Consider the following 27,679-nt stretch of genomic DNA (forward strand, 5'->3'; position numbering starts at 1 on the left):
TGTGCTGGTGCTGTTCCAAGAGACATGAAGCCTCCCTGTATGCATTGCGCAGGCTCTGGTTTGGTGGCTGTGTTTTGAGAGGCATTTGCAAGGCTTTCCTGATGGCCCCTTTAAAGCGGGATTCCTACTACAGTGAAGAGCAAAACCATTTTTTAAACTTTGGGCAAGAAGTACTGTGTCCTGTTCTGTGGCTCCTCATCCCGTCTAAGTCTGCAAAGCAATGGAGGTGATGAACTCTTGTTTCATGAGATGTGTGAAAAGATACCCTTTGTATGCAAGTTTGGAACAACAGCCTGTACCAGTATTTCTGGACTCTAGGATGACAGACAGTCCAAAACCAAGAGTCCACTGGGCAAAAACGCACAGCTGCTGAGACCAGAAAGTATGAAGTTTCAAAACAGGTGCCTATTTGTAATTCTCAACATTCACTTTTTTACTGGTCCTGCTTAATGAGACTTTGACAGACATAGCTGTGAAGAGTTTTGTTCTGGACCAGTGAAGGTGGAGTATGTCCTGTAATATAGGGAGTCCTGACTGCTGGACCATATCTGAATGATGGTGGCCACTGGAAAGTGATATCCATCTGGAGAAGGTTAAAGTCCTGGTATGAGACAAGTTTGATTTAAGTCCCACATCATAATGATGCCTTCCAGCATGTCTCAAATAAGGGGCTAAGTGTTGTTTGCCAAGGTTTAATAATTTATTGCAAAAGCACTTTTCAGAGTTAAATACTTCCCTGTGGTTTTGGTGATTTATAGATTTTATGGCTATTAAGTTCTTCTAACATGACTTTCGTTGTATAATATAGTACAAGTTGTTCCTGCATCAAGTCCATTGCTTCTGGCTTTGCTCAAGGTCTGGTTCAGTATGGTGCTAAGGGAGCTGTTTCCCCCTCCTATCTACTTCCCTCCCCTTGATAACCCTCTCTGGTGTTACATGAGCTTTTAATGATGTGATGGCTCTATGGCTGCCTCACTACCTCTGTACCCTCCTCACTGCTTCCTTACCTGGGCAGAACTTGGTCATTTAATAAAAATGCATCAATCTGTATTTGTGAGAAATGTGAATTCACACCTAGAAAGAACAGCAAGGCTGAGCTGTCATCAGGTGCAACATTTCATTGTGACTCAACTTAGATATATATACTTGAATGTCAGTTGCCCTGTTCTGTATCGCCTTTCATCCAAACTGCTCCCAGAACACCACGCATCATCTCCAGGATGACTTCCACATTTCCCACATTTGGCAGGCCGTGCAGCTCTAGCCCACTGCGGTTGTGCAGAATACTGTCGAGAACTGTCCAGCTGGTGGGAGACACGGTGCAGATTTTCCAGGGCATTGTGTTTGTGTCTGGTCCCTCCAAGAGTCAGCGTTGGCAGGATGCCCATCTCTGTATTATCTGTATGTCCGGCCGACGAGGTTGTTATTTCTACTCTTACAAAAAGGGCATGGATCCTGTCCAAACCAGTACGATTAAGAGATATGGCAGCTGCTGGCTATTCAGCAGGTCGGTCTGCAAGGTGAGGTACTGCAGTGGGAGTAGAAGTGCCTCCCTGCTGTTACTGAGGCACCAGCACTGCCTTTTGGCATCAGCTGATTTTTCTTTTAGTGTTTCCCCTGATATATTGACCAAGCTGCAGCCCTGAGGCTCCCCACCTCCTGGAGTCAGAGTCTTCATAAAGAGATTTTAAGAAAACATGCAGAAAAAGACACCCAGTCCATGAACACATTGGGCAGAATCAGTCCATCAGCCCTTTCTGTGGGGAGCCCTCATATGCCAGGCCACAGTCAGCAGTGTCAGATGGACACTGCCATTGCTATGCAGATGTAAAAATGTCCAGCTGTTTAACTTCAGATGGTTACAAACCATGAAACTACTTTACTCCACGGTGAGGAAACCGACTACACACTGGACGGTGAAGATTCCTTTATTGATCTAGTCCAGTGAAAAGTGTTCTCAGAAGGCTTCTTTTTTTCTTTCAGGCTCTCAGCATCCCACCTCATGTTTCATACAACTGCCTTTGCTACAGGGCTTCACTGAGCCTTATCACTGAAGGGTAAATTACATCCTTGTTACTGTAACAAGTATCTTCTGAGCATTTGCAGATAACGCACATCAGAAACTGCCCCTGGAAGTGCATGACGAGTAACCTGTGGTTTCTTGTGCCTGGTACGTGTCTAGCTGTTAGTGGTGGACTGGCTTCTCAGATCCAACACTGCGGTGAAATGCAATTGGGTGAGGGCCTTGCAGTATAAATCTATTGTAATTCCTGCATTCTCCTGCCTCTTGATTGTAACTCTTACGAGACGTCTTTATGTTGGAGCAAAAGAGATACAAGCACAGTTTTGGCAGGTTGAGAGAAGGCAGCAGCAGGTGCCTTGAGTATTTGAGAGAAATTGTACTGTGAAAAGTCTGGCAAATACACAGTAATCAGTTTTTGCCTACTTAGGGATTTCACAGGGGATCAATAAATTGTCAAGAATGTTTAAACTGGTTACTGTGAAGTGAAGAAGAGCCTGTGAACTGAAAGGCCAAGAAGGGGGTGTAAGTGCCTACTCTGATTTTTAAAGGGACTCAGCTAGTTTAGGAATGTTTTACTGTATGTGTTATACCTGGAATTGGGGTGAGGTATGGTGAAAAGGATAAACCAGGCCACTCTCCTCTTTTATAGATGCTCCAAAGCAGAACTGCAGAGTCTTATTGGCAGTGGGTAGGGGAAGTTCTACACCAGAAGTAATAATTTGAGCTCCAGAGACCAATTCTCACCTTATTTCTGGGGGTCCATCTCAGGAGAAGCTCTCCTGATTCACTGTAAACAGTGTCTATTGGTTTTTTTACAGTGAAAGGATTAGTTGGTTTTGCTTTCCAAGCAATTTATTTTCACTGTCTGGGGCTATGTTGTCATAATACGTAAAGGGAACGTATATTAGCTGGAAAAATAACTAAAGGGAACATATATTAGCTGGCTTGATTTTAACGTGGGGAAAAATGAATTCACATACTGATACACAAAGCATCAACAGATATAAAAAATAAATCAACAAATACCAGAGAGATGATAAATACATACACTCTGACAGAAAATGCAAGCTACATCCCTGCTAAAAGCTGGTTGAAAAAGGCAGCAGTAGAAATGAGCAAGGCCAAAACAGTAACATCTTAAAAGGCTTTAGGAGGAAACAATTTCACACAACGGGAAAGACCTGTGGACTTCTGTGCTGTGCGTACAGGCATGAACAGTCACAGTCCCACGTACAGGTGGACAGGAATGACTCTCTAATGACTATTATCTTGATTGACAGCTGGACTGGGACCCTACCTACCTGAGCCTGTGAGATGTGATTTTTCTGCTGATGGGAGTCATCACAGAACAACTCTTACCTTTCCTGGTGTAGACCAAAGAGTAGTGCGAGCACAGGGCTAGTGAGTACCAGCTGAATCTCTGGCTCCTGAATTGCTGTATTGTTACTGTTTGTTACTGGTTCTGTGGTGGGGCTTGCTCCCTTGTGTACAACAGGAAAGTTAGATGGGGTGGTGTCTCTGTTCAGCTAAAAAACAAGGTGCTGTAGCCAGCTGGTGTACTCTGTGGGGTGATCCCAGGAACAGCACACCTGATGCACGCTGACCGAGGTGCACAGCACATCAAGAGGGGCACACATGCACACCCTGATTCCATATGCAGTGATGCCAGAGTCTAGCTCCTATTTCTGCTCAAGAGAGTAGGGTTTTTCCATTAGCCAAGTCTCTGTTTCAAAATCTGCTGTTCCTGCTTAGTCCCTAGGCCCAGGACTCTTTACTGTCCATCTGTTCCTGGATAAGAAGAGAGGGTAAAATCACAGGTCAGCAGAGAAAATTACCTTTGTGTCAGATATTATCTTTTCAACAGTGTGTACAGTAAGCTGAGATTACTGGGTCCAGTCCGTCACTGAGATTCTTATAATACCAATTCTAATTGATAAGACTTGAATTGTACACACTTCTAAAACACAAAAGTACAATTCCGTTGTAGCTGTGCACCTTTATTTCCTTTCTCTTTGTATTAGGCTTTGGATCTTGCTTCCATTCAGCCTTCTAACCATTAGGAAGTACTAATATCAAGCAGACTGTAATGGCTAATAAGGATGCAGAGTATAGAAAATACTGTAACATGAAGCACCCTTGTACAGCTTCTAAGGCTGGAAACAGCATGCATTTTCTATGCACACAGCCTTTGTATTTCATATATCCTTTTCTACACAAAAATTCTGGCTAATTTTCATTCCTTCTAATGTCTTTCCCAGTGTAGATCAAAGAGCAATGTGGATTTCCATGGGTGATTTTATACAGTGAGAATTTCCTCCTTTGCAGTTTGAATTATGTATTTCTGTATGGGGGAATTGCTCATGACATGGGAACAGGAGATATGAGGTGGCTTCTGGGCTATTACATTGCCTGGAGCTGGCAGTTGCAACAAGGCAGTAGGGAATTAGAAAAGATTAACACCGCTGGCTGTATGAGTGCTGTGGTCAGGAATCTGTCTGCTCGTGCGAGCTGGTGCAGCAAGGAGTCCCTCCTTGCCTCAGCCCTTGGTAGCTTTGCTCTTGGTGGGGTTCGTTGCTATCCTCTCTCAGCATTAGCAGTCCTGACTTGTGCTCTGCCACTGCTGTCACAGCCTGCTTATCTGTGCTTCCCTTGTCTTGACGTCAGAGGAGTCAGCTGCTGTTCAAACCTGTCAACCTCATTTCAGACTTGGTAATTATCCCACCATAGTGAGTAGTACTAACTGCACATTTCCTCCTGTTTCTTTGGGGAAGGACGTCATCTCCCAGCCACACTTTTCTGAAAGGTTAAGCATCTTTCTCTTCAACTAAGTGAAAGATTGTTCCTTTAATCATACCTTTCTGCCTGATGTTTGTCGTCTTAACTAACATGTGTCTCCCTGTGCTGGATTCATCCAATACTCATTTGTCCCAGGATTTGTGTCAAAGCATTAATTTGCTGTGAAATTTCTTCCATTCAATTTAATTTCAGGACTGCTGCTCAGGCGTTTGCATTTGAGATCAGATCTCAAGACCTACATTTCATCCTCTGTATCTGTGAGCAAGCCAAAAGCTGACCACATTCCCTTTTAACAGCTGGGTTCAAAACTGATTTCAGGGGACCAGGCTGAGAGGCGCTGAGGATGCCGAAATTGTGCTGCCCTGGGCAGGTCTCTGGCTGGCTCTCGGACCACCATCTGAGTTGTTTTTGAAAGTAGATGTTGTGTGTGAAACACAGTCTGTGTTCTGGTTGCGTATTATTTTGTTAGTTTTATGCATTACGGAGAGAAAGTAACAATGAAAGCACGCAGTCAAGAGAAGTGACTGTAGGTATAATACTTGCTTTGTATCTTTGAGGCCAGAAATCCAACCTGCTGACAGGTTGCTGACAAAACTGGGTGATACCATATCTCAGGAGTCTGCCACTGCACTTTTAGCTGTGGTTTTGACCTGTGAATCAGAGATGAACAAATGGAGTGCCATCATACGGCTGGCAGAAAAGTGCCGTGTTCTGATTTTGCATAAACTGTGCAGTCTGGAGTTGTTGCCTGGATTTCAGCACAAGCCTGGAGCACACTTGTAGCAGTGGCACTAGCTTTAGGCTCTAGTTTGGTGTATTTTCTGCAGCTTCTGTTTGGCTTTGGGCACTGTGTTTTCAGAGGTATAGGGGATGTCTGAGCTGCACACTGTGACCTACCTACAGCCATGGTTCAGGCTTGCTCTGTTCTACCCAACCTCTCCATCTTCTTCCTGCCGGTCTTTGGTGTTTTGTTTGTTCTTTGCATATGATAACACCTCAATTAAAATATGACTGCATGTGTCAGCAAGGAAGGCACTGAGAAAGTGTTGTCTGATGAGCTGGCACTGTGTGCCCCACCTCTCTCCCCAGTTTTACTTCAAAAAATGATAATTATTGCTGGAGTGGATCCCATTTGGCTGATGTCTCGCAACTGGAAGCCATGAAAACTATTATTCTGTGTAAGTTCCCTTTATGTACTGACGAGAATTATCACACACACCAGAAGCTGCAAAGAGGAAGAATATTTTTTCTGAAAATGAATCCATGCTGCATCACTTGAAGATCAGCCTAATGTTACTCAAACATTTTCCTTCTTGTTCTCTAAAGGCAAAGTATGCTGCACCCACATGACCAATTGCCCACTGCGTCTCTTGAGATCTAACTATTTTATGCAATGTTTGACTTATGCTAACGAACGAGACGATAATGGGCTGTGCTTCATTTCAGCTTGTCACAGCTTTTGCTAACAGCCTTGTTTTCCGGGAAGCCTTGGTTTCAGTTCTGGTAGAAGTGGAGGAGAAGGTGTTAATGCAGCCCTGCTTATTTTAGCAAGTGAGGGAATCAGTGGTTTTAGGAAAACAGTTCAACATGTTAACCCTTTGTTTCCAGAGCAACACAGAAAATCATGGTAGAGCGAACAGATGGCTCTGGCATATTTTTAGCCTTGCTCTCTGTTCCCATGGTATTCCAGACTGTGTGGGATTCCCCATAGACTGTTGTAAGATTGGTGGACCCAGCCAAATGTCTTGTTTTGCAACAAAGCATCAGAGGGAAGGAGGGAAACGGAATCCTGTTCAAATCAGCTCTGTTTAAGTAACTTTAAATGAGAGGTTCTCACATATGGGATGATGGATGGTGGGGGAGTCTGTAGAGAGATGTTGGTCGTATGATTCTGGTGCTTGCTCATTGTCAGCTGCTGCATTGCATTAGGAGGAACAAAATAAATGAGAAATACTGTTCTGGTGGTATTGTCTGTATAAGCAGTCAATGCATCCAAAGGCGTAGATTGCAGAGCAAAAACTCACCAGGATTTTGGTTGTCTCTGGATTACAGATAGGACGGGGGAAAATAGTTTCTGTAGCTGTGAACAGTCTCTTTGGGACATGTACTCCAAGGAGGTTCTGAAAACTTCTTAATTCCAGGCAATGATCCTTTCTCGGGTGTGGTCAGATTCAGAGCTATTCATGTGCACCCTGTTTCAAAGTTTATTGGTGATTCTCTGTGGTCATAAAATGTTTTGTTCATAAGTAGAGATGTTAGCCAGTGAGGTATATGGTGTAAGAGAAGGGATTCCTTAGGTGTAATAACTTCTGGGTCTCAGCTATGGTTAGAAATCCTAATTGTAAGGATGTTAACTACAAAATCGGGTATGTGGTATCGCAAGAATTGTATTTGTTGTTATCCCAAACTAGGTTTGTGTCATCCTGGGTATTAAAGACTGCAAATGATTTCTCAATAGAGAACAGAAGTCATAGCATCAATTTTCCTGGACTGCCTGGATTTCTGTTATACACACACATTCATTGAGTTTCATCAAGTATTATGTTCTCTTAATAGCTTATTTGCATATTAGAATGTTTTAAACAAATCCATCCCTAATGTGTTCTCTCTGTGCAGTACCACATGGCTCAATCTTTTACTGTTAGAAAATCATAAAACACTATTTGACAGAATAAGAAAACGTGATGATGATAAGGGTCGGCCCAGTGGGGCAAGTTTCATTGCAACACAATAGAGTTTAGAAATACCTGTGTATTGTGTCAGGCCAAATCATTAGCATGTCTGGTGTTCTGTGTAGATTCAAGCAGATGTATTATGAGGTGGCAGACACCAGTCCATAGTGTTGAGACATTAGGAGGCAGACTATAGCATGCAAGTGAGACAGAGTAAAAAACGCAACAACTTACGGACCAGCTTTGTGCAGATTCCATTACTGTCTGTGGTATCATCACCTTTACAGTGCCCTTTTAATGTTGTTTAAGTATTGCCATAGTCATTTTAAAGACGGGATGCCAAAGCAGATGAAGTAATTTGCTGGTAACAGCATGCTACTGGTAAATTTGCAGCTCTGACCCCCGTGCCACAGTCCCATGGTCACTGGATACCATGTCTTTCCCCAGCAGCATGGATCTCCCAGTCTAGACAGTTAAACCATCCTGCCCTGGAGGCTGTGATATGAATCCCGTAGCTCCTGCCCTCACTCCCATGAGCTGAGAAGAGGCAGTTAACTACCCTTCTCTCCTGTTTGTCGCTTCTGGAAAGTGCTCCAAAGTTTCTCCTCCAGGAGCAGGCAAGTGCAGCTCAGCAGATGCAGAGCACTTGCTGTCCTTGCATTTCTAAAGGATAGCAGCTGGCCTGTGTGTGTGCTGCAGATCTGCAGTGCTCCGCCATTCCTGTTTCTGTAGTCCAACTGCATTCCTCATCTGTCGCCCACCTGAGTCGAGGTAATGCTTACGCAGGGCATTAATAACACATGAACACTAGAAGCTTCCCTTTTTCCTTTGCACGCGTTCAACCACCTGCAATGCCTCTGAAATGACCTCTTTCTTTCTGTGGCTTTATAATTCATGGATACATTTCACACACTCAGCAAAATGCCACATCGTGGATGTTTTCTCCATCTGGGTAACTGGTGGGTATTTTTCTCCCATTGGACCCAAGGCCCCATGGACCCAGATCATATTTGAAAGAAGATGCAATTCCATGGGTTGATGCTAAACCCAGGGAAGCCAGTGAGTAGACTCCCTTGAATTTGATCAGATTTTTTGCATTGAAGCCACTAGTAGATTACGGATTTGACAGATTCAGGAATTTGCTCAAAGTGAAGGCCAAGACTGACAAATTTGCATACGTCATTTAGGATGCAGTCCCAAAATCTGCCTTCCAGCTGGTAAATCAGGTGTCACCAGTTAAAGCAGAAACTGAAACAATAGTTTCTGGTTACAGAAAACTTACAGACAAGCCAGCTTTCAGGCTTGAAGCCTGCTGATAACATACCAAGGGGCAACGATGCTTGAAATCAAAACTCAAAACAAATTCAAAGCCATTGTTTCCAGCAATGATGTATGTTCCTGCGTGTTTTGGGACCAGACAGCAGCCGATGGAAATTCATGACGCTGTTTGCAGTGGTATGAATTATTTACTATACAGTCTGCTAGAACTGAATGGCGAGGGCAGGCTGTTTGTTGGATTGTGATTCCAGAGTGCTGGCCTTCCATGTCTTACACGTGTGACTAGGAACATGGTGATTCGTGTGCTTTAGGGTCAGGTTTAGGGAGAGCATCAGGTCATCCAGTTTGATGTCCCGAAATGGTGACAAAACCGCTTTTAACCCACTTACTCGAGGCTAGGTAAATCTTCCAGGTATATCTTGTTGTCTTCTCAAAAGGCTTCAGATGAGGGAGTCCAGTGTTTTTTCATAGTTTGAGACCAGTTCTGTTTTGCAGTTCTTACGGGTAAACAACCATGCTGATTAAAAATTTTACCTTGTTTTTATTTTCAGTTTGTTCAGTTTTAATTTGCAGCTAATGGTTCTTTGTCTTTCTTCTGCTAGACTAGAGAGTCCTTTAGAACCTGCAATTTCCTGCTTGCAGAAGTCTTTATACCTAGTAACAAATCACCACTTGGTCTCTCTTGCCAAATTAAACAGAGAAAACTCTCTTTACATTTGGTTGCATAAGGCATTTCCACAGCACTTGAATGTTATGTCAGTTCTCTGCAACCTGTCTGGGTTTTCAGCATCTCTTCTTAAGTAGGTACCATAACTGTGTTAGTGTTGGTTTCTCCCATGCAATGTAAAATAATTTCCCTTATTTTGCTCCCCTTCTCAGAATTGCCAGAATATCAGAGAAGCCTCATTTCTCTCCCCTGCATTTTTAATCCCAGCTCATCAAAAGACAGTCCTCCTCTCTGTAGATGTGTTACTCGTTTTCTTTCTCTTTAGTATTCTTTTCGGTTTTGCAACCTTGCCTGGCAGTGCTTAAAACTTATTCTGTCTGTATAGGCTTCACTTATGAAGCTATCCAGAGGAGTGTGAGACCGTATGCATTGTTATTATTTATCAGCCTGTCATCTGCAAATTCCGTCATCATGGTTTTTATATTTAGTTCCAGTCTGTGGATGCAAACCCCAAATAGCTTCAGGGAAGGACCAATCCTACTAAATCCCAACAGAGACGCTGCTATCCCACACTAATGGGTCTCCTGAGCACGCCATTAGCCTCCGCATCTCTGATATGGCAGGTTGTTTTTAGTAGTAGCCCTTTAGAAGAGGAAACTAATTAACAGCTAGATTCATCATTTAGGAGGTTTATATAAGCAAGGAAACAGCAAAGCCTATATTTAGTGTTGTCTGTAAGGAGGCAAGGTGAAATATTGCTGGTGTCTAGGTGGCTGTGACCAACTGTAGAGTTGAAGCCGTGGAGGATGAGGACCTGAAGAGCAAAGGGAAAAACAGGCTGGGGGGGGAGGAGGGTGGCAATTTTTGGGTCACAAGGAATTACTGAGCCACAGCAGCAAGAGTCCCTCTTACTTTGTTACTCAAGGCCCTAGACTGAGACCAGGGATGAAACATACAGCCCTGTGCAACCGTGAGGGTGACTTACCGAAGAGGACCCTGACTGAAGCGCTCTTGACATCCCGGACCACATGGATGCTAAAAAGGCCTGAACCCAGGGGCGGGCTAAAGAGCCGGGGGTGGATCTCAGCACACGTGGTGGCCACATTGCCTGGCACTGCTCAGCTGGCACGAGTCCTGCCTCTGCATTTCATACCGTGAAGGTGTAAACTTATGTCCCTTGCTCAGATGTGAAAAAGTCCAGTCTGTTAAAATCAGGGTGAGTGCACTTCTGCTGCTCCCTGGATAAATCACATGGGAACTGCTCTAATTCCACCCTGCAGCATTTACATATTTAATCTCCTTTTGCTGTTTTTTGAGGTTTCTCACAAATGCTCCCGCTTCAGGAGACCCTGCCCAAATGTCATTGCCGCAGCACAGCCTGACCTTTCCTGCAAGTGCTTGTCTTGCCATTCTCACAGCTCCCAGGTGTACCCTGCCTGCACTTCAGGGTGAGACGTGCTCTCAGACTCCTGCAGCATGAGGGCGTACTGCTGAGATGAGTTGTTTATTTCAAATGGCATCTTCTGGCTGTGACATGGATCCTGCTGTAAGAGTTCAGTGGATGGAGCCAGTGTTGGGTCCCTCAGAACTCAATTACATCTAAATCTAACAGATTTTCTTTGTGTTAACAAAATCTTTTCTGTGCTGGTTGGTTTTTGAAGAAAATTAAATAAGGTCAGTAGAGGTCTGAGTTTCTTCTTGCCTGGAAATGGAAGCAGGTTTTAGTTCCAGTCAGAAAATCTTTGCTGGAAAAAAATACCTAGCTGTTTTGGCAGCATCAGTAGGAGAGCTGGCCAGGAGTCCTGAGAAGGTTCCTTGGCTGGGAGGTGCCTCTGTATTGAACTCGCTTGCAATAAAGATCGGTTTCAATAAATCTCTTCTGAAATTTGTCAGTGACCCGTCCTCTTCTCTCCTCTTCCTCTACTCCCTCTGCTACAAAAATCTTTTCCCTTTTTCTCTTAGCTATCATTCAGATGCCTGGTCACGTAGAGCGTGTGGTCATACTCCTAGGTACTGTGGGTCCTAGGATAGCAGGTATGCTCAGTGATGCTGGAAAGGGAGTTAGCTTGAGCCCACGCTAACAAATGTTCCCCTTGCCTCTACTTAGAGCAGCAGATTGCAGTGACTTCACTCCCCTGCACACCTTGGTATGTGCCTGCAACTGGCTCCTTGCTCTGTTTTGATGAGTTAGTCACAGGTTCCTGTTTTGCATCCTTGGCAGGATGGTGAGTGCTTCCTTTGATTTAGATGTGAATTTTGTCCCAGGCAGTACGGCTATGGAGGACTCTTTACAAAGCGCTCTGGATTTCCTTTCTGCAGTGAAGGCTGGGTCTGTCCCCATATCTGATGCTCTCATGTGGACCCAGGAGGGGACCTTTCATACCTTCACCTGGAGCAGAGCTGGGAGATAGAAAGTTCTCTTCTGCCATAAATGCAAAGAGGCACTTTTAAGAGTGCTTCTAGCTAACATAGCGAGAAACTTTGGGCTAAAGAAACTGAGGAGACACATTTCCTAGTTGCTGAGTTGGGTGACTTTTGCAAAACTCAAATCTTTTCCTCATAGCCAAATAGCACCAAAATCGAAAAAGTTACATTGTTTCAGCAGGTTCTCTGCCTCTGTGTGCTTCGCTCCTGTTGTAAGAGTTAAACAAAATGACTAGATGGAGTTCAAAGAAAAATGCCCTCATTCCCTTGTAATTTTTAGGACACTTTGAATTCAGTACAAACACCAGGTCTTCTGAAAACTTAAGACTTAAGGTTGTGTGGCAGAGCACCATCTGAAACCCCTGTTGAAGAAAGTGAGCAAAGAACAGCACAGCTGACACTATCTGCAGGCACAAAAATAACCCAGTGCATACTGGATTTAAAACCCTTGCAGGTAATTTTTTGAGCAACCCCTGGTCTGACTGTGGGTTTTTGCCTTGGCTTCGCTGACACCAGGATTTCACCTCTGCTCTCCTGTGTCTGGACGAAGCCATGTTGTCGATTCTGACATCCAGCAGATGGTTCTGCAGCAGCCTGGGTCTCTAAGTGTAAAGCCTTCTGAGTTAGTTACTGCTCTCTCTTCTTTCCTGGGTAGGGTTTAGTATAGCAGATTTTCTACTGAGACTCTGTTCACTGTGTTCAGTCTCTGTATAGGGCTGGGTTGTAAATGGTTTACTCATAGCCTTAGAACTGAGAATCCAGCCCTTCCTGGTTCCTGACCTATGCCAGCCTGCTTACCTACAAAGCATGTGCCACAAAGTTTCACCTGTTTCCTTCTGTGCTGCACCCAGAACTTCTGTTTTGAACCAGAGGCTCTCTGGCGGAAGAATATTCTGCCTCACTTTATTGTCCACTGCTTTGTACTGCTAATTCCTGCTCATTAATATGCATCTCTGCCTTGGTCAGTTTTGATTTCAAAATTGTTTCTTGACACTGAACCTTGTCCCTTTATTTTCATTGTAGAGACTCTTTAAAGTGTTCCTAGCTTACTCTTATGTGTCAGAAACCAGCAAGGGGGCAAACATCTCTGCAGCGCAGTCAGTATAGCCGGGAAACCCAACAGAGAGGAGGTAAATGCTTTGGCTGAAGAGACCTGTTATTATAATGGAGAAATATATGTGCATTGAAAGGATAATCACCCATTCATCCAAGCAGTTAAACAATAGAGACAGAGGGTTTGGTTTTCTCTGATTGTTTCCCAAAGCAAAAATGATTTATGTCTTCTCTCTGAGACTGTTAGATGTCTACTGAAGGGTTCATTAGAGAGACCCTTGCAACTGCCAAAAAAAATGGCTAGATTATTGAGCCTACAGTTAATTTTTTTCTGTCCTTGCCCTCTTCCTACAATGAAGAACTAGTTTGCAATCCAGACCTTGTTCGTGCTGTCCCACATGGTGGGGAACTGCTCTATGCAGCAATGCAGAGAAAAGTGTCAGTCCCCAGCCCAAAATACCGTCTCTAGCTCATTGTGATGGCTCATGATGTTAAAGCTCTGGAGCACACGGTATGTTCTCTGTGCTACCTGTAGGTATCACAACAATCACTTGGTCATTTCAGCCCTGAATTATGGCTGCAGTTAATTTTGCAGTCCTGTGTCCCTTGCAGTGGGACCAGCAGAGGAGGCAGAGCCCGGCACTGCCTGGAGGCGCAGGGGGCTCAGGAGTCTGACTGTGCCCAGGACTGGTGCAGCCTGCGTATTCCACGTATTCAAAAACAGGCTGCATTGCCCATTCCATTAATGGGGCTGAAGGGCTGCTGCTTCCTCTTTTGCTAGCAGACTACCCTAGCTGTAAGCACAGGGGGCTGTTAACTGGAAAAAAAGGCTTCGATGTCACGCAGCCTGGCAGTTAGGCTGAGAAGCCCTTACTGTTTTCTGAGGCAATAAATAAGCATTACAACTTCTGGTTAATTGCTGCGAGCCAACCCTTTCTGAGAAGGAGGAGGATAGGACATTATTTCTCTACAAAGTGGAGCAGAAAGATGGTTGACATAGTAAAGACAGCAGAGAAGACTTAGGGGTAGCTGTGATGTCATAATTTGTTTGGCCACAGCTTCAAATTGAGCTTAATTTTACATAATGCCTTCAGCATTGGAATTAATTAGCAAGAGCTTCTTGTCTTACCCCAGAAAGCTACTGGTACAAATGCATGATCATGAATTACAGGCTCAAAACTCTGTGCAAATACGCAGTGATTTATGTACAATACATGTGTGTAAATTAACGCACAAACTCTATGCAAGCATCCACCTAAATGTAGTCCCAGTTGATCAAAATCCTTGTAATCCCTGACCTGGGACTGTGTTGATTAGCGCTAGCTGAAGATGTGAGCACTAGTGGCATGAATTCCATCAGGCTGTTCTGTAAGTTCTTCATCATCTCCTGCACTGATGTCAGTTATTTGCATTATAAAATCTAATTGAAAAACTGCAAAATTAGATTTAGGGGAAGCTGAAGACTGAAGCACTTTGCTCAGGTGATAATTTAATTTAATGTTAAGACATTGCTTAGACCTAAATGTGAACGTATTCTGTGTTCCTCCATAATACACACACCCAGGGATATAACATCATTTTTAATTTGATTTAAAAATGTAATTGTATATGGCTGAGCAATTGGTAGACTAAAATCATTGGATCAGCTTTGAGAAATAAACCTTATGTGCCACATTCACTGGGACCACCCAGTGACACTACTGTGTTATAGCACAATATTAAATAGTGTAGAGGCTTCCCAGCTGGCTGCAGGAATCTGTACATTAAAACCTAAAACACGATTTGTTGCCTCTTAGCAAGAGAGCTACAGGAAATAGGATTCTCTAAAGCAACCCTGCAAGCATCTGAAATAGTATTTACTTACATTACAATGACGGGAGCTTGCCATTTGTCAAAGAGAGTTACAGACTGATCTTGTAACCTAGAAGACTGGTATCTGATTAGATTTTGTTGTGGTATCCATGAGGGGACAGATGCTCAGCTAGTGGCCACACGAAGGTCTTCATCAAAGCCTCTGGAGCGAGGCTGAGTTACACCAGCTGACAGATCTGCTGCGTATTTAAGCTACTACAGTGGTCAGGAAGATTTTCAGCTGTAAAATCTTGCTGCTCCCAGCCTCAGTAGCCTGTTTGATTATATTGCTTTGAATGCACCCAAAAATTGTTTGAAGAAAGGAATTTCTGCCACCACTTCATCTTTCTGTAACAGTTGTTTTGTTTGTGAGGGTGAGCAGGGATAACACTGACCCAGCTTTCCCATATCAAGTGTGTCTGTACTTAATTGATTCAGTAAGGATTTCCAGCTAGTCTTGTATGCATTCAACGCACACTACAGTTTCTGGTGAAGCGGCTATGTTTTGGAAACAGAAACATGTCTTCTGCTGCTATAAATTAGTGGGGCTACAGGGATCGCTTGTGATACCAGATGTAGGAATTTGATCATGAGTCACACGATAGTTGCCAGCTGGGCTCCGCTGCCCAGCTGGCAGGACTTGAGTTGTTGAAGCCTTCTGCAATAAGGAAGTTTTTTAAGAAGATTTTCTAACTTGTCATGGCCTCTGAACTCATCATACAGCTCCTTATTTGCTCTGCCTACATGAACTGATTTTTTTTTCCTAAGAAAAGGAAAGGGTAAAGGATTCAGTGTAATGATCAAATTGTTCCTTTCTCGTTCAACATAGAATTTTGCATGTGAGTAAAAATTTTGTCATTTTTCTCATCCGGATTTGCATGTTCTAAATGAGGTCTTTGGCGGATCATGGCATTTATTGGCACAAAGAGAATTTATAAGCACTGAGAGAATCTGAAGGAAGAAGTGTCATGCGCACACATTAGTGCATTATCTGCAGGGCTTTAAGAAACTGCTAGGGTTTTGCGAGTGTGTTTAAAAAAAAAAAAAAAAAAACACCAGAAAATTGAGAAAGTGGGTCATCTGGATTCATTTGCTGCGTATCTTTCCAGCTGGGCTTTTGTTGCTGCTCAGACTGACATATCTGAGCTCACATTGTAGTCACCAGGATTGTGCAGCATCCTACGTGCCTGCTTGCCTCCTACACTCTCCTTGTTTATTCTCCAGGGTGTCTGGAGGGCCCAGATCAAGGTCAGAGTTGTGCTGCAGCTGACTGTGAGCTTGCTTATGAGCAGCGAGAGGCTGTCTCTGCCTCGGTGAGGGTACCTTCTAGGTACAACAGGCAAAGGCACAGGGACATGAGGGGACTTTATAGAATGTCATGCAGCATATTTATCAGAGAGAGGAGAACAGCCAGCTGTGGTGTCGGAGCACTGTGCCCACCTCCCTGGACTGTTCTCTCCTTATTCTTCTTCAGCTACTTGTTTCTCAGTTCCTTTATTCTAGACAGCACAACACACAACAGCCCGCCCAGTCTAGGCTGCTTTTCTCCCTCTTCCCCAAAACCTTCCTGAAAAATCTGCGAGGCCTTCTGGGCAAATGCTAACTTGCTGGCTGTGTTTACATTTGGTGTAACCTCATTTTAGGGTGAGTAGTGATGAGAAAGGCTAAACTGAGGCTGAGATGATAAGCGATAAGTACATTGCTTGTTTGTATAGTGTACTGAACAGAATCGTTCTCTCTCTTATCACATGAATCTTTTTGTGTTGTTAATATACTTCTGTTTTCCTATACAAAACTTGCATTCTCTGATTTGGCAAGGAAGTTTTGTTTGATCCGAAGTGCCCAATGAGTTGTCTGGATTCTTCAGGGAATGAGGCTACTATGGGTTGTGCACATCTTTGTCCTTTCTTCTTCCCTGGTAACTTTTGGTAGGAGGTATGGTGATCACTAAGGTTTTACGCTCCTATGAGCTGCATATGCAGCAAGGGCTCCTAGGGAAGCAGATTCTGTTAGTACCCTGCTCTAAGATGAGAGGCGAGGTCATAGATTCACCCCTTATTAAGCTCTTGAGATCCACATAGGAGAGTATTAATGTGTCCCAGCTGTGGAAGTTTTGGTCAGAGCGCCTGCTGTACTCGGTACCAGATAATCCAACTAAAATACATGATTTATCCTTGCAGAACGATTTGTTGGCTGATTCAAGTGAATATTACAGGTATTCTTCCACTTGGAGTCTTTTTGCAAGACAGACCAACTGAGCAACAGATGATACACCAAGCTCAATACATATTTTATGATCTTTTCTTTTAGGTGGAAAAACTGGCAAGGTACTTGGACCCAAATGATTTGGGAAGAATCAATTTCAAGGACTTCTGTCATGGAGTTTTTGCTATCAAAGGTATGTGCATATTTCTTAAAAATAATCCACTTCAGTTCCACTAATGTTTCTCTGGTTGCAGAAAATGTAATGATCAAAGACATCCTCTCTTTTGACTGTGGTTCTTTGTAGTGACAATAGGGCAACTCTGGGAATAGAGGCAGTATATTTTTCCTTTTTGTGCATCTCCATGTATCAATGGTGAGCAATGCTGAGTTCCTATGTCTACAAGTGCTTGTGTATTGGTTTACTGTTAGTTTTTCATAACAAATGTGATGTGTTTTGAAGACAAATGTAGCAGAAGAAAGAGTACCTTTGTGGTTAGCAGGCAGCGCCAGAGTCTGATACTTCCAGGTTTTTATCTGGTTCTGCTGTTGATTTACCTAAGGAAGTTAAAGAGCCTTTGGGCTCTAGTTTCTCTACTAGGAAATTTAAGACTATTACACTCTTCTTGAGGTATCTGCAAGGTGTAGTTAATTCATGTTTTCAAAGTACCTGGGGACGTGTATTGGAATGAAAAGGGTTAATTACAGCTTGGCCATGCAAACCCTGGAGATAGAGACCAGGTAAATCAAACCATCTCCTTTGCAAGGAAACACAGTCCTTGACAGAAGATGTAGACATTATTATGCTTTATAGCTTAGCCAAAGGGCAACAAAGCAAACATCGAAGAGAGACTTTAGCCATTTTGCTGCTGATTATTTTTCTAGCTTGCCGTAGCAAAATAATCCAGCTTGTCCTTTTCCGCACACATAGTATGTCCTTAGTAAAGTGCCAGAGTGCTGTCACAGCCCAGAGGCTTTACTTCAGGAACAGGGTGAATGTCACAGTGATAGTAGTGTGATTGCAGGAGAAGCCTCTGGAGATTGTGCTATGATGAGATTATTACGAAGCCGTAATGATGCAAGAATGTAACACCGCAGTAATTTTAGTTAAAGTTTATGGCAGCTGAGGACTGTCTATAATTATGTAAAATTACAGTGAGAAGCTGCTCTCAGTCCATGTTCGTGGACACACCTTCCAAGGTGACACTGATATGTTTGAAGAGAATGCCATAGAAAACCCAGAAGGAAAGTTAATACATTAGTGTATAGACCCTAAAGTCTATACTAGAGGTTTTCCTTGTCCAGGAAATGTAGCAAACTGGGTTTTGGGTTAAATAAGACACAAGCTCTGTAAATAATCTGGTAGTCCTCTATAATTCACCTTCTAAAGATGCACACAAAGGCACAAAATATGATCAGGAAGGGACAGACTGACCCAGAAGAACATCTCTTCTGTAATAACTGTGCCCTTGTTCACAGTGGGCAGTACCCTCAGTGAGGGAGTGGGCAGCTACTTTTCCTTTACTGTGAGGGACAGTGTGTGCATATTGACAGTTACCAGAAAGTGACGATGCCTTGGAAGTTTTCATCCTTGCTCACCTTGTGGGAACTGATTCATGTATTCATATCCTAAAGTATAGTCCTGCAAAGACATGACTGATTCAAACTCTCTAGAATACTTTGTACTCCAACTTTATGAATAGCTTAAAACCCTTACGTGGAACATTTTATAGATAGTGCCCAAATCATATACTTGATGGATATTAGTATGTAAATGTGAACGGATACGGAGAAATCATCCAATTCTGCAGCATCACCTCAAGCTCTCTTAGCACATCATTAGCATTGTCAACAGTTACACAGTGTCAGTGCCAAGTGTGTATAATTGCAGGAGCAGTTTTATCTGTTTCTGATAAGACATTGTTATGCATGCTTTCACAGCATCTCTTTAGAAAAGCTGGTTCTATTGCTTACCTCACAGCATGGAAGTTTTATTGCTCTTTAGGTACCAGCCATAGTTTTCTTAAAAATGAAGTTGGTCATATTAAACTTCAGAAAGGGTATGTCTATTTTGCAGAATGGAAAGCCTCCACCATGTTGTTACCTCTCACTTTTCAGTGCAGCCATATCCCAGGGGTATCAGCAGGATTGTTATCGAACAAAAGCAATTTGTCTTGGCAGCAACAGATTATAAATATGATTCTTTGACATCTCAGCCTCTTGTGATTGCTTGGGGCAATCAGATTAATAGAGCAAAATGAGATTGTACTATAAATTCAGTGGGGTTTTTTGGTAATGGAGTATGAAGCTGTGTTATTCTTAGCACTAGAAGCCAAATGTTTAAATTCAAGCCTTACTATCATAATGCCTTGCTGTATTTCTCATAAATGAGACTTCAAATTCATTTGTCTCATAGAGGCTTGCCTTTTATAGTATGCTGAAGAAATGCTTTTCTGGACAGAGGTGATATAGTGTTTTTTTGGCAGTTCAGTGCCTTGAATTTGTTTAAAGCATGAGGTTTGAAGTATCTAGAACAACAGATTAAAATCTCAGTGGTAAAGAACTGACCTCTGATGATGTCAATTTGAGCATTTCAGATCCAGGTATGGATTTTAGTGAAAAAATAAACGTTGGAACCTGAAAAAATCCCAAACATTGGAGTGTTCAGTGTCTGCTCTGTAACTGGTTGGAAGCAGCTCTCCCTGCAAGGAGAAACCCCAAAACCTGGATCTAAAACCTGCAGCTTGGGCTTTCTCCTCCATAAACCAGGGCATTGTTCACTCTTGCATGGTACAAATGAAAAGTGTTGTGTTCCTTTACAAGTGGACATCATAAGAGTCATGTACCTCCACAGCAGCTGCTGGAACTATCAGGTGGAAAAGACAATTAGTCCTCAGTGGCTGAGTAGCAGGAACCGTGGGGAAGGATATGCTGAGGAGCCTCACTAACAGCAGGGACCTTTGGAAGTGATGGAGAGGACTTTCTTAAGCAGAGGTATCTATGCTAGAGGGGAGAAGTGTGTTGGAGGAACTCATTCCCACTGTGTCTCTGGGGTGGAATACTGGACAGGCAGGGTGCTTTCTAGTTATGGACAACTTTGCTTCTTTTTGCTGGTCCTTTGGGGATTAAAGGACTTTGCCTCAGCATCTGTGCTGAGCCCCTGCTGTCTCGGCTGCTCTCCCCACACAATTGGGCTCTGCCAGAGCCAGGGACGGGCTAGCCATCAAATTTAAAGCTGTGCGGCGATGTCATTGGAATGCCAGAATATGAAGGTTTTACTGCTACTGAAGCTGCCCTCTCTATCTGCTCACTGTATGGCTTTATTTCTAATAACTGCATCGGTCTGGAGAGCAATTGCTATGAAATCACACCTGTACCCTCTTACCTAGCAGCTGTGTCAAAGCCAGTATAGCCTAAGAAGTGGCACTGCTTAGAGACTTTGAGAGCAGCCAGAACATCTCTCAGAGGCGGAATTCCCATTGATTTCAGCAGGGTCAGCATGGGTTCCATTACTGTTTGCTCAGTGGAACCAGTGACTGTTTTTGCTGTACTGAATTTATTGTACTGATCCAGTAAATATTTTCTGCTGCTTATAATACTTAAAGGCTTGAGTGGAACTGTTATTTCTAATGTGCTATGCAGGCTGGTAGGTTCCACAGTCAGATGTGTTTGCAGGACCAGGCTCTTGGTATGTTTAGCAGGGTCTAATTAAGTCTGACCTCTTCCTTCTATTTTAAGATTTCTGTTGTCTTTCCAATAGTCTCTCTCCTTTGATATTCCACTTAAAAAAACCCAAACCCTGACAGATAAAGGGTGAGCTCCCCCTGCTGACCTTGGTGTTGCAGCTCACAGATATGAGAGGGTACAGCACGAATACAAATTAATACATAATTAAAAGATAAAGACAAATAAATGTATTCTGACTTTGTAACTTATTTTAACCATGAAAAAACACTGACCACTGTTTACTAATTAGAGGGTAATGGCTTTCATAATGGGAAAGACTGAGCCACGTTAGCACAGAGCATTTTTGCAATAATGAATCTTTGTGCTTAAGCAGAATCATTGTTTACTCAGATGAACTCGTACAGCCTGTTTTTCTCCTGGATCAAGAGAGCCTTTTCCTCATCTTGTACAGAAGTTTTAAGGACATCTAAGTTATGCTCTGTTACAATATTTGAAAATGGATAGTTGTAGGATCTCCTTCATATTCATTAACGGTGTGGAAGAAGCACAGTTGCGAATTTATATGCTTCCCCACCTGCAGCAATAGCAACCTTTGAATCTTCAAAATAGTAACACGGACCATTATGTGTCTTCAAAAATCCATCTCTGTGCTTCCCTGGATCTTTAGGCATCTAATTACTGCACTTGGCTGGAAAGCTTCTAGAAGCAGTCTTTATGTGAGCAGATAAGAGTTAAAAAGTAAATATGTTTCTCCATGAGTTCCTAGCAATTTTGATGAAAATTCCAAGAATACAGATGTGCCCAAAGCTTTAAAGAAATGTTCAAAAAGGGAAGTTGGCTGTTCTGGTAGCTCAAACTGTGACAGGTTGTCTGGACTGTGAAAGAATATGAAAATAATATAGTATAAAATTTGATGGGTTTTTTGAAAAAGAAAATTTTCCAAAGCAGAATATTTCTGGCCTTCTGTTTCACTGGATTTTTTTATTTTTTATTTGCTTTTATAGTCTGATTCAGATGCTCCAAACAAACATATTTCTCACAAAACCAGTGCCAAGTTTTAACCATCTCTTTTAACTAACTTTAAAATCTAATTGCAGTCCCATAGCTGACAATAGTACTCTACCAGCTTTGCCCTGAAGATCCAGTGTGGAATAAGAGATGGATATGTTGCAGTCATGTGAGAGGAGTTTATCTTTATTTGCCATACATCAGTATTTGTAATATATACTGATACCTAAGAGCAGGACAGCTGCACTAGCACAGGAATTTCAATAAAGTATTTCAGAAAACCTTAAAGTCTTGATGAACCCATTTAGGCTCGTAGTTATAGATCTCAAACTTCACAGTATGCCATAACTGGAGATGATTTGATGAATCTATCCATTCTTTTAAGAAAACTTACTGACAGGAGTGGTACTCCAAGGAGAAGGACTGTCACGTAAATGTGAAGAACTGAGCTCTCCTGTTGTAAATTACACTATAGCTGTTTAATGAACTGAAGTTGGTTACTCTTAAAAGTACTTCAGAGTTTTCTAAGAGTAAACTAAATTTTACTAAATACAGCCTGAAACCATAAATTAGTCTAATACACCATTAAAGATCCAAGGGCAGATAAAATAAAAAGCTATTGCTCTTAGGAAAAGTGCCAGTAACCAACTACACTCAATTAGGTAACCAGATTTGATTTCCTATAGTATTAAAATTGCTTAATTGCCTGTGAAAATTGCCTGATGCAGTATGGGTTAAATCTCCTTCTTGGAGCATTTGCAGGAAATCACTTTGATATAATTGTGTTTATTTGTGGTCAGAATGTCTGTTTCCAAATTGACTGTTTGTTAGGGTGTGAAAACCAATTTTTTTTAAATGAAACTGAAGGTAAAATTATCTTGTGAGAGAAGTAATGTCTGGCATCCTGAGCAACCTGAAAAAAGTTAAAGGTTATGTCTTCCCCTTCAGTGACTAGTAAAACACTTTCATCATCGTTGCTTAGGACTAAGGATGATCCTGTCCTGCCTCTGCATGGCCAGCACTGTGTTTTGAGAGTTTACTAGTCTTAGCTGGGTATTTTCAAGAAAGAAAAAAATCTTAGCTGGCTGTTTTCACAAAAAGAAAGGATAAATGACCTAGTGGGTTTGGTGCTACTTAGAATTCTTGTTCTGCACCAGACGACTTCTGACCAGGGACAGGTCTCTTGTCATTTTACTTCACTTTGCCCTGCAAAGTGCAAATAATTCCAAGCTCATATGCTACTCCCTAACCCAGTTCTGGCCAAATGAACTCAGTTTGCTTATACATTTCTAATATTAGGATAAATAGTTTTTAACTCAGATAATTTTGACAGACCGGACTAGAGAGTGACTCAGTGCTTTGTTAAACAAGAACTGGTGCATGTCTACGTGTCAAACAGTCTTCTGAGTGGCACAGAGAAGCTGCCTCTGTGCTAGCTCATCGGGTGTCTTTAGCCAGAGAAGAAAATTCAGCAGCTTCTGGCCACTCTCATTTTGTGATACGATAATTAAGTTCTTTCTCCAAATACGAGATTGTTCCTGATCTGTGTCACCCTGCACAGTGATTTATATATAATGCACAGCCCTTTCACAGTGTTCCTCCATAGAGGGCATCCTTTTGTGGAGTGGCAGCAGTAAATACAGGACTTGAAAATATTCCTGGGTTAGCTCTTTGCCTCCATTGACTGCCTCACTACGATTGCAGTGCAGCTAAGTCTCCTTGCCAACTGCTGCCCAAAAACGTAGATGAGGAAATTTTCCCAACCGTAGCAAGGGAGAGAGAACATCGAGCACATTAATATCTTATGATACAAGTAGACATCCAAATGAAATAGCTCTAATCAGCCATGTAAGTGGCTTTCAGTTTTACCATTTCCTGGAAAATGAAGTTACAGCAATAATGGGACGTCTTAGTGCAGGATGTCCTTAAAGTAGCTAGGAGGTATTCCTTCGCTTATTTGCAATGGGTTATTTATGGACAGATTCTAGCCTTGGGTGCATACTGCTGCACGGCTTAAAATATCCATTATGGCAGTTCTGCAAGCCTAGGAAGTAAGTTTCTTCTCAAGAGTGGTACTGGTGGCAGGGCACACCATGTGTGCCAGACTAGACTGCTCTCTGTTCAAATTGTTGTCCGGTACCTTAATATTTCCATATTGTGATTTGCCAGAGTAAACCTTAATTTTTCATTGTTGTCTGTCTGGACTGTGACACACCACTTTAGCTCACTATATATAATACATATAATATAATATAATGTATATAACATAACGTATTTTAACCAAAATATATTATGGTAATAAGAAGGCATACAGACAGTATTTGAGACACTCCAGTGTCCCCTCTTTATATTACGCCCTTTATGTAAACCTCTTGGAGTACTTCAAAAACTCAAATTAATCGTTTAGATGAGGGAAGTGAAAGATGAGATATATTAGCAGTGTTGCAGAAAAGTACCGAGTAAGAAAGCTGATGTATTTTCTGACAGTGTGGCAAAACCCACCTTCCTGGTGATAAGGGGCAGCCCAAAGAAAAGACCAGCACCACAGTCCTCCAGAGTTAAGAGATTCTGATTGGTGTCTTCACAGGGAGAAAGAGCAACAGGGAATTTATTCTTTAAATACAGTTCTTAACAAGAATAAAACCAGTGGCACAATCCTAAGATTCTTGAAGCCAGTGGCCATCTTTCCATTGTTTTGATGGATGTTGGAACAGGTTCAGATGTCTGCAAGGTAGCAATGATGTATTTTAGTAATCTCAGTGGAAAACGGCCTCAGCATTTCCTTCTCTTCTTCCCTTTTTTGTGGAGTGTAATAACATGCAAATCTTCCCCACAGGATGAAGAGATCCAAGCTGTCATGCCAGCTTGCATGCTAAGCAAACCTCTCCCACAGGGAACACTGGCTGCTGCACACTCAAACATCTTCCCACCAAAAAGTCACCTTTGCAGAAGGAGATAGTCTCAGATGAACCTACATCCCGAGTCTGTCAGTGCCAATGGAAACTTGGCCTGTGACTTCAATAAAAGCAAGATTTGGCTTCGTTTGCCATTTTAAGCTATGTAGTAGCTAGGTAAACAAATTGGATTAAATGCCTGGTGATGTTCTGGAAGTGGGTCAAATGCTTGATCAGCTTCTGTGGTTCTGGACCAGGACATAAAAGCCTGTGCCAAGTGACTCTCATGAAGAAGTGGTGAGGGCTGCCCCACGTCAGTTAGGTACAAAGGAGGCAACGCTTTTCTCCCTGGTGTTTTTAGTGAATAAATTATAGGCTTGAATTTAAATGGCCAAGGGCTATCATGGAGGGGTCTGCCTTAGTGGACAAGTAAAATGAAAGAATGTGATCAGGAATAATCTTAGGTAAGAACTGAACAGCAAACAGGGGACACAGAAGACGTTGCAGCTAAACTTTAGACCCTGGAGATGTGGGAGCTATTTGTGACTCTAACAGACCAGTCTGGCTGGCATTTTGAAAGGAGTCAAGGCAGAAAGGTTTCTGACTTCCCTTATTTTGTGCAGTAAAGACCTTCTTTGAAGACCTACAGCCTTTGTGACTCTTCCCCACCAAAGAAAAAAGTTGGGGGAGGTGATAACTTCTCACATAACAGACTTAAATGAAGATTGACTGCTTAGAGGTCTTTAGATAGAAGCACTGTTGTTAATACAACTGAATTAGGAAAGTAAGGCTTGAAATTATGGCTGCAGATATTGTTGGGAATTTTTAGAACTGTGTAAACAAGTCAGCTTCATTACACTAATCTACATCCATTACTGTGTAGCACTTGGCATTTATTTTCTTTTTTGCTGGAGATAACTCACTTAATGAGTAGGTGCTCCATATCATGCAGAGACCTTTCAGCAAAGTAAGCAGTTCACAAGTGTTAAGACTGTCATAGTGGGTGCTGGCACAAGGTAGTTTGATGAGTAATAAGCTTTGGTTATAAATGTCAAAAGGTACAAATACTAAATTGAATTCTTTTCTGTAAGAGGACTAGAGAATAACCTCAGTCAAGCACTGGCTGACACACTTAATGGTAAAACCAAGAGAAAGAAAAGGATAATGGCTGGGTGGGAAATATGAGAGTAACAGATAGGGTAAGTTATGCAGACAGATGCTCTCGTTAGGCACATAAGTTTAACATTTTGTCTCTGTGAGCCAGTAAATTATTTTTTGGATTGTTATTCCCAGGTTAGCTCCCCTTTGGAAAGTAACCCACACCATTCTTGCCCACTAACTTCTCCAGCAAAGGGAAGAATGCACAGAAGTGTGCAATTAATAGCTTAGTTTATTTTCTGTTCTGTGCCACTTGAGAATCTTAGTTTGCTGCAGAAGATGGAAAAGGGGAAAAAAGTCCTGTTGCCCATGTGGCACTCCTGAGATCTTAATGGCTGCTTCATTCACCATGTGCTGCCTCTGACACATGCCTCTGTGTGGGAGGCCGGGACAACATGTTGATCCCCCATATTAGGCTTCCTCCATCTGGTCACCTTTTCTGTTCTTTTAAGTACTCCTTCCCTTTGTAAGGGACTCCCCTCCATAACCACAAGGTATCTTCAGTCCTACAGATATTATTCCTTTATTTTAAAAACGAGAGAAAAATCAGTTAACAGTATAAACCTGTGCCATTCACGCTTTCTTACATTACTCTGTTTCCTCTGGCTCACCTGCTTCATGAATGGGTATCAGTGTATAATGTCACAACCAAATGTATTGCATTAGTGATGGGATGGAAGAGAGAAATACTGCTGGATAATTGCAGCTTCCACGTAAGACAGTGTACGACACGTGCTGAGAAGGTTTCACACAGTTTAGGCCCAAGGCTGTAAGCTGGTTATTCTAAAATAACCTGGCCTGATATTACTGCCTTCTACAGCTCAACGTGCCAACTGCGGTCACTGGTAATTAATGGGGAATGAGGCATTTGGTGATTTCAGTGTTTCTATATTTGTCTCAGGTTTTCAGATGAGAGAAGGACTGAGGGAAACACAGACATTGATTTTTCCAGCTGTTAATGTGGTTGTTAACAAAAGCAAACACAGAAGCTGAAAATCTCTGGTTGCAGTGATATTTGCTTGCCAACCACTGTATGCTCTGTGACAGAGCTCTTTTGGAAGGGGAATTTGTGACATTTAGATATTGTCCCTTTGTCACTTAGACCAGAGAAAATCAGAAGTAGCTCCACTGACACTAATGTGCAACAGACACTGGCTCATGCCAAGCCTGCAAATCCAGTGTTTGACTTCAGAGTTTTGGGTTGGTCCGGGGTGGGTTTCTATCCTGCAGTGTAGTTTGCCAAACAATGTTCACCTTTCATCTTCATTGCAGTGTAGTGTATCTGTGCTGAGAGTCAGCATTAGTGTAATTGCACTTATTTAAGTGTCACATGCTGAATATGTGCTGTGCAGAACTCTAAAGGCAGAGCTTTGTTACTTATTCCAGAGCTAGCTTTCAAGGTTTTGTGTATACAGATAAGTTAAAAACCCGTGTTTCTTCCTCCACTGTCCATGGAATCTCTGGGGAGATAAACTCTCAGCCTGACAATCTGCTCTCATTTCTCTTTTCCAGGTTGTGAAGAGTTACTAAAAGATGTCCTGTCTCCTGAAAACTCTGAGCCTCAACACTACGAGCCACAGTATGTTGATTACTATTACCAGGTAAGAGAAGCGCTGATTCTGTCTCACGTTAGTGGGCTGAGGAAGCCCCTGGAGCGATGTGCAGTCAGGTCATTGTAAATGCTGTTGTTTTACTTGGCCTATTGACTCCTTCCTAGATTCATGACTGCTAGCCAGCCTTCTACATTGGTTTAAGCTGCATTTAACACAGGGTAGCTGTCAGCTGGTATGAGAGTATTTAGGATTTGGATAGCATCCCTCTTACAAGCCTCAGTATTCACTTGCCTGTGAAGGGAGACATCACATACAAGCTTGCTGGCACCACAGAAGTGGAAAACACTGATTTGTATCTAATTAAATCAGTCAAACTTTGCAGGTGAACAAGTCCTCAGAGACCTTCTGCAGAT

General features: G+C 42.5%; 1 protein-coding gene across 1 annotated transcript in view; it reads left to right on the forward strand.

Annotated features, from left to right (window-relative positions):
* The first annotated feature begins 1,380 nt into the window (after positions 1-1,380).
* The window catches only part of RAB11FIP4 (RAB11 family interacting protein 4 (class II)), a 97,808-nt gene continuing 71,509 nt past the window's right edge, over positions 1,381-27,679 (forward strand). Inside the window, exons 1-5 of the mRNA XM_009880240.1 lie at positions 1,381-1,507; positions 11,399-11,470; positions 15,989-16,077; positions 17,075-17,162; positions 27,226-27,314. Coding sequence (XP_009878542.1) covers positions 1,381-1,507; positions 11,399-11,470; positions 15,989-16,077; positions 17,075-17,162; positions 27,226-27,314 — 465 coding nt within the window. The remainder of the gene's footprint in view (positions 1,508-11,398; positions 11,471-15,988; positions 16,078-17,074; positions 17,163-27,225; positions 27,315-27,679) is intronic.

This window comes from Charadrius vociferus, unplaced genomic scaffold (assembly GCF_000708025.1).
Source record: "Charadrius vociferus isolate BGI_N301 unplaced genomic scaffold, ASM70802v2 scaffold662, whole genome shotgun sequence".
Classification (NCBI taxonomy): Eukaryota; Metazoa; Chordata; class Aves; order Charadriiformes; family Charadriidae; genus Charadrius; species Charadrius vociferus.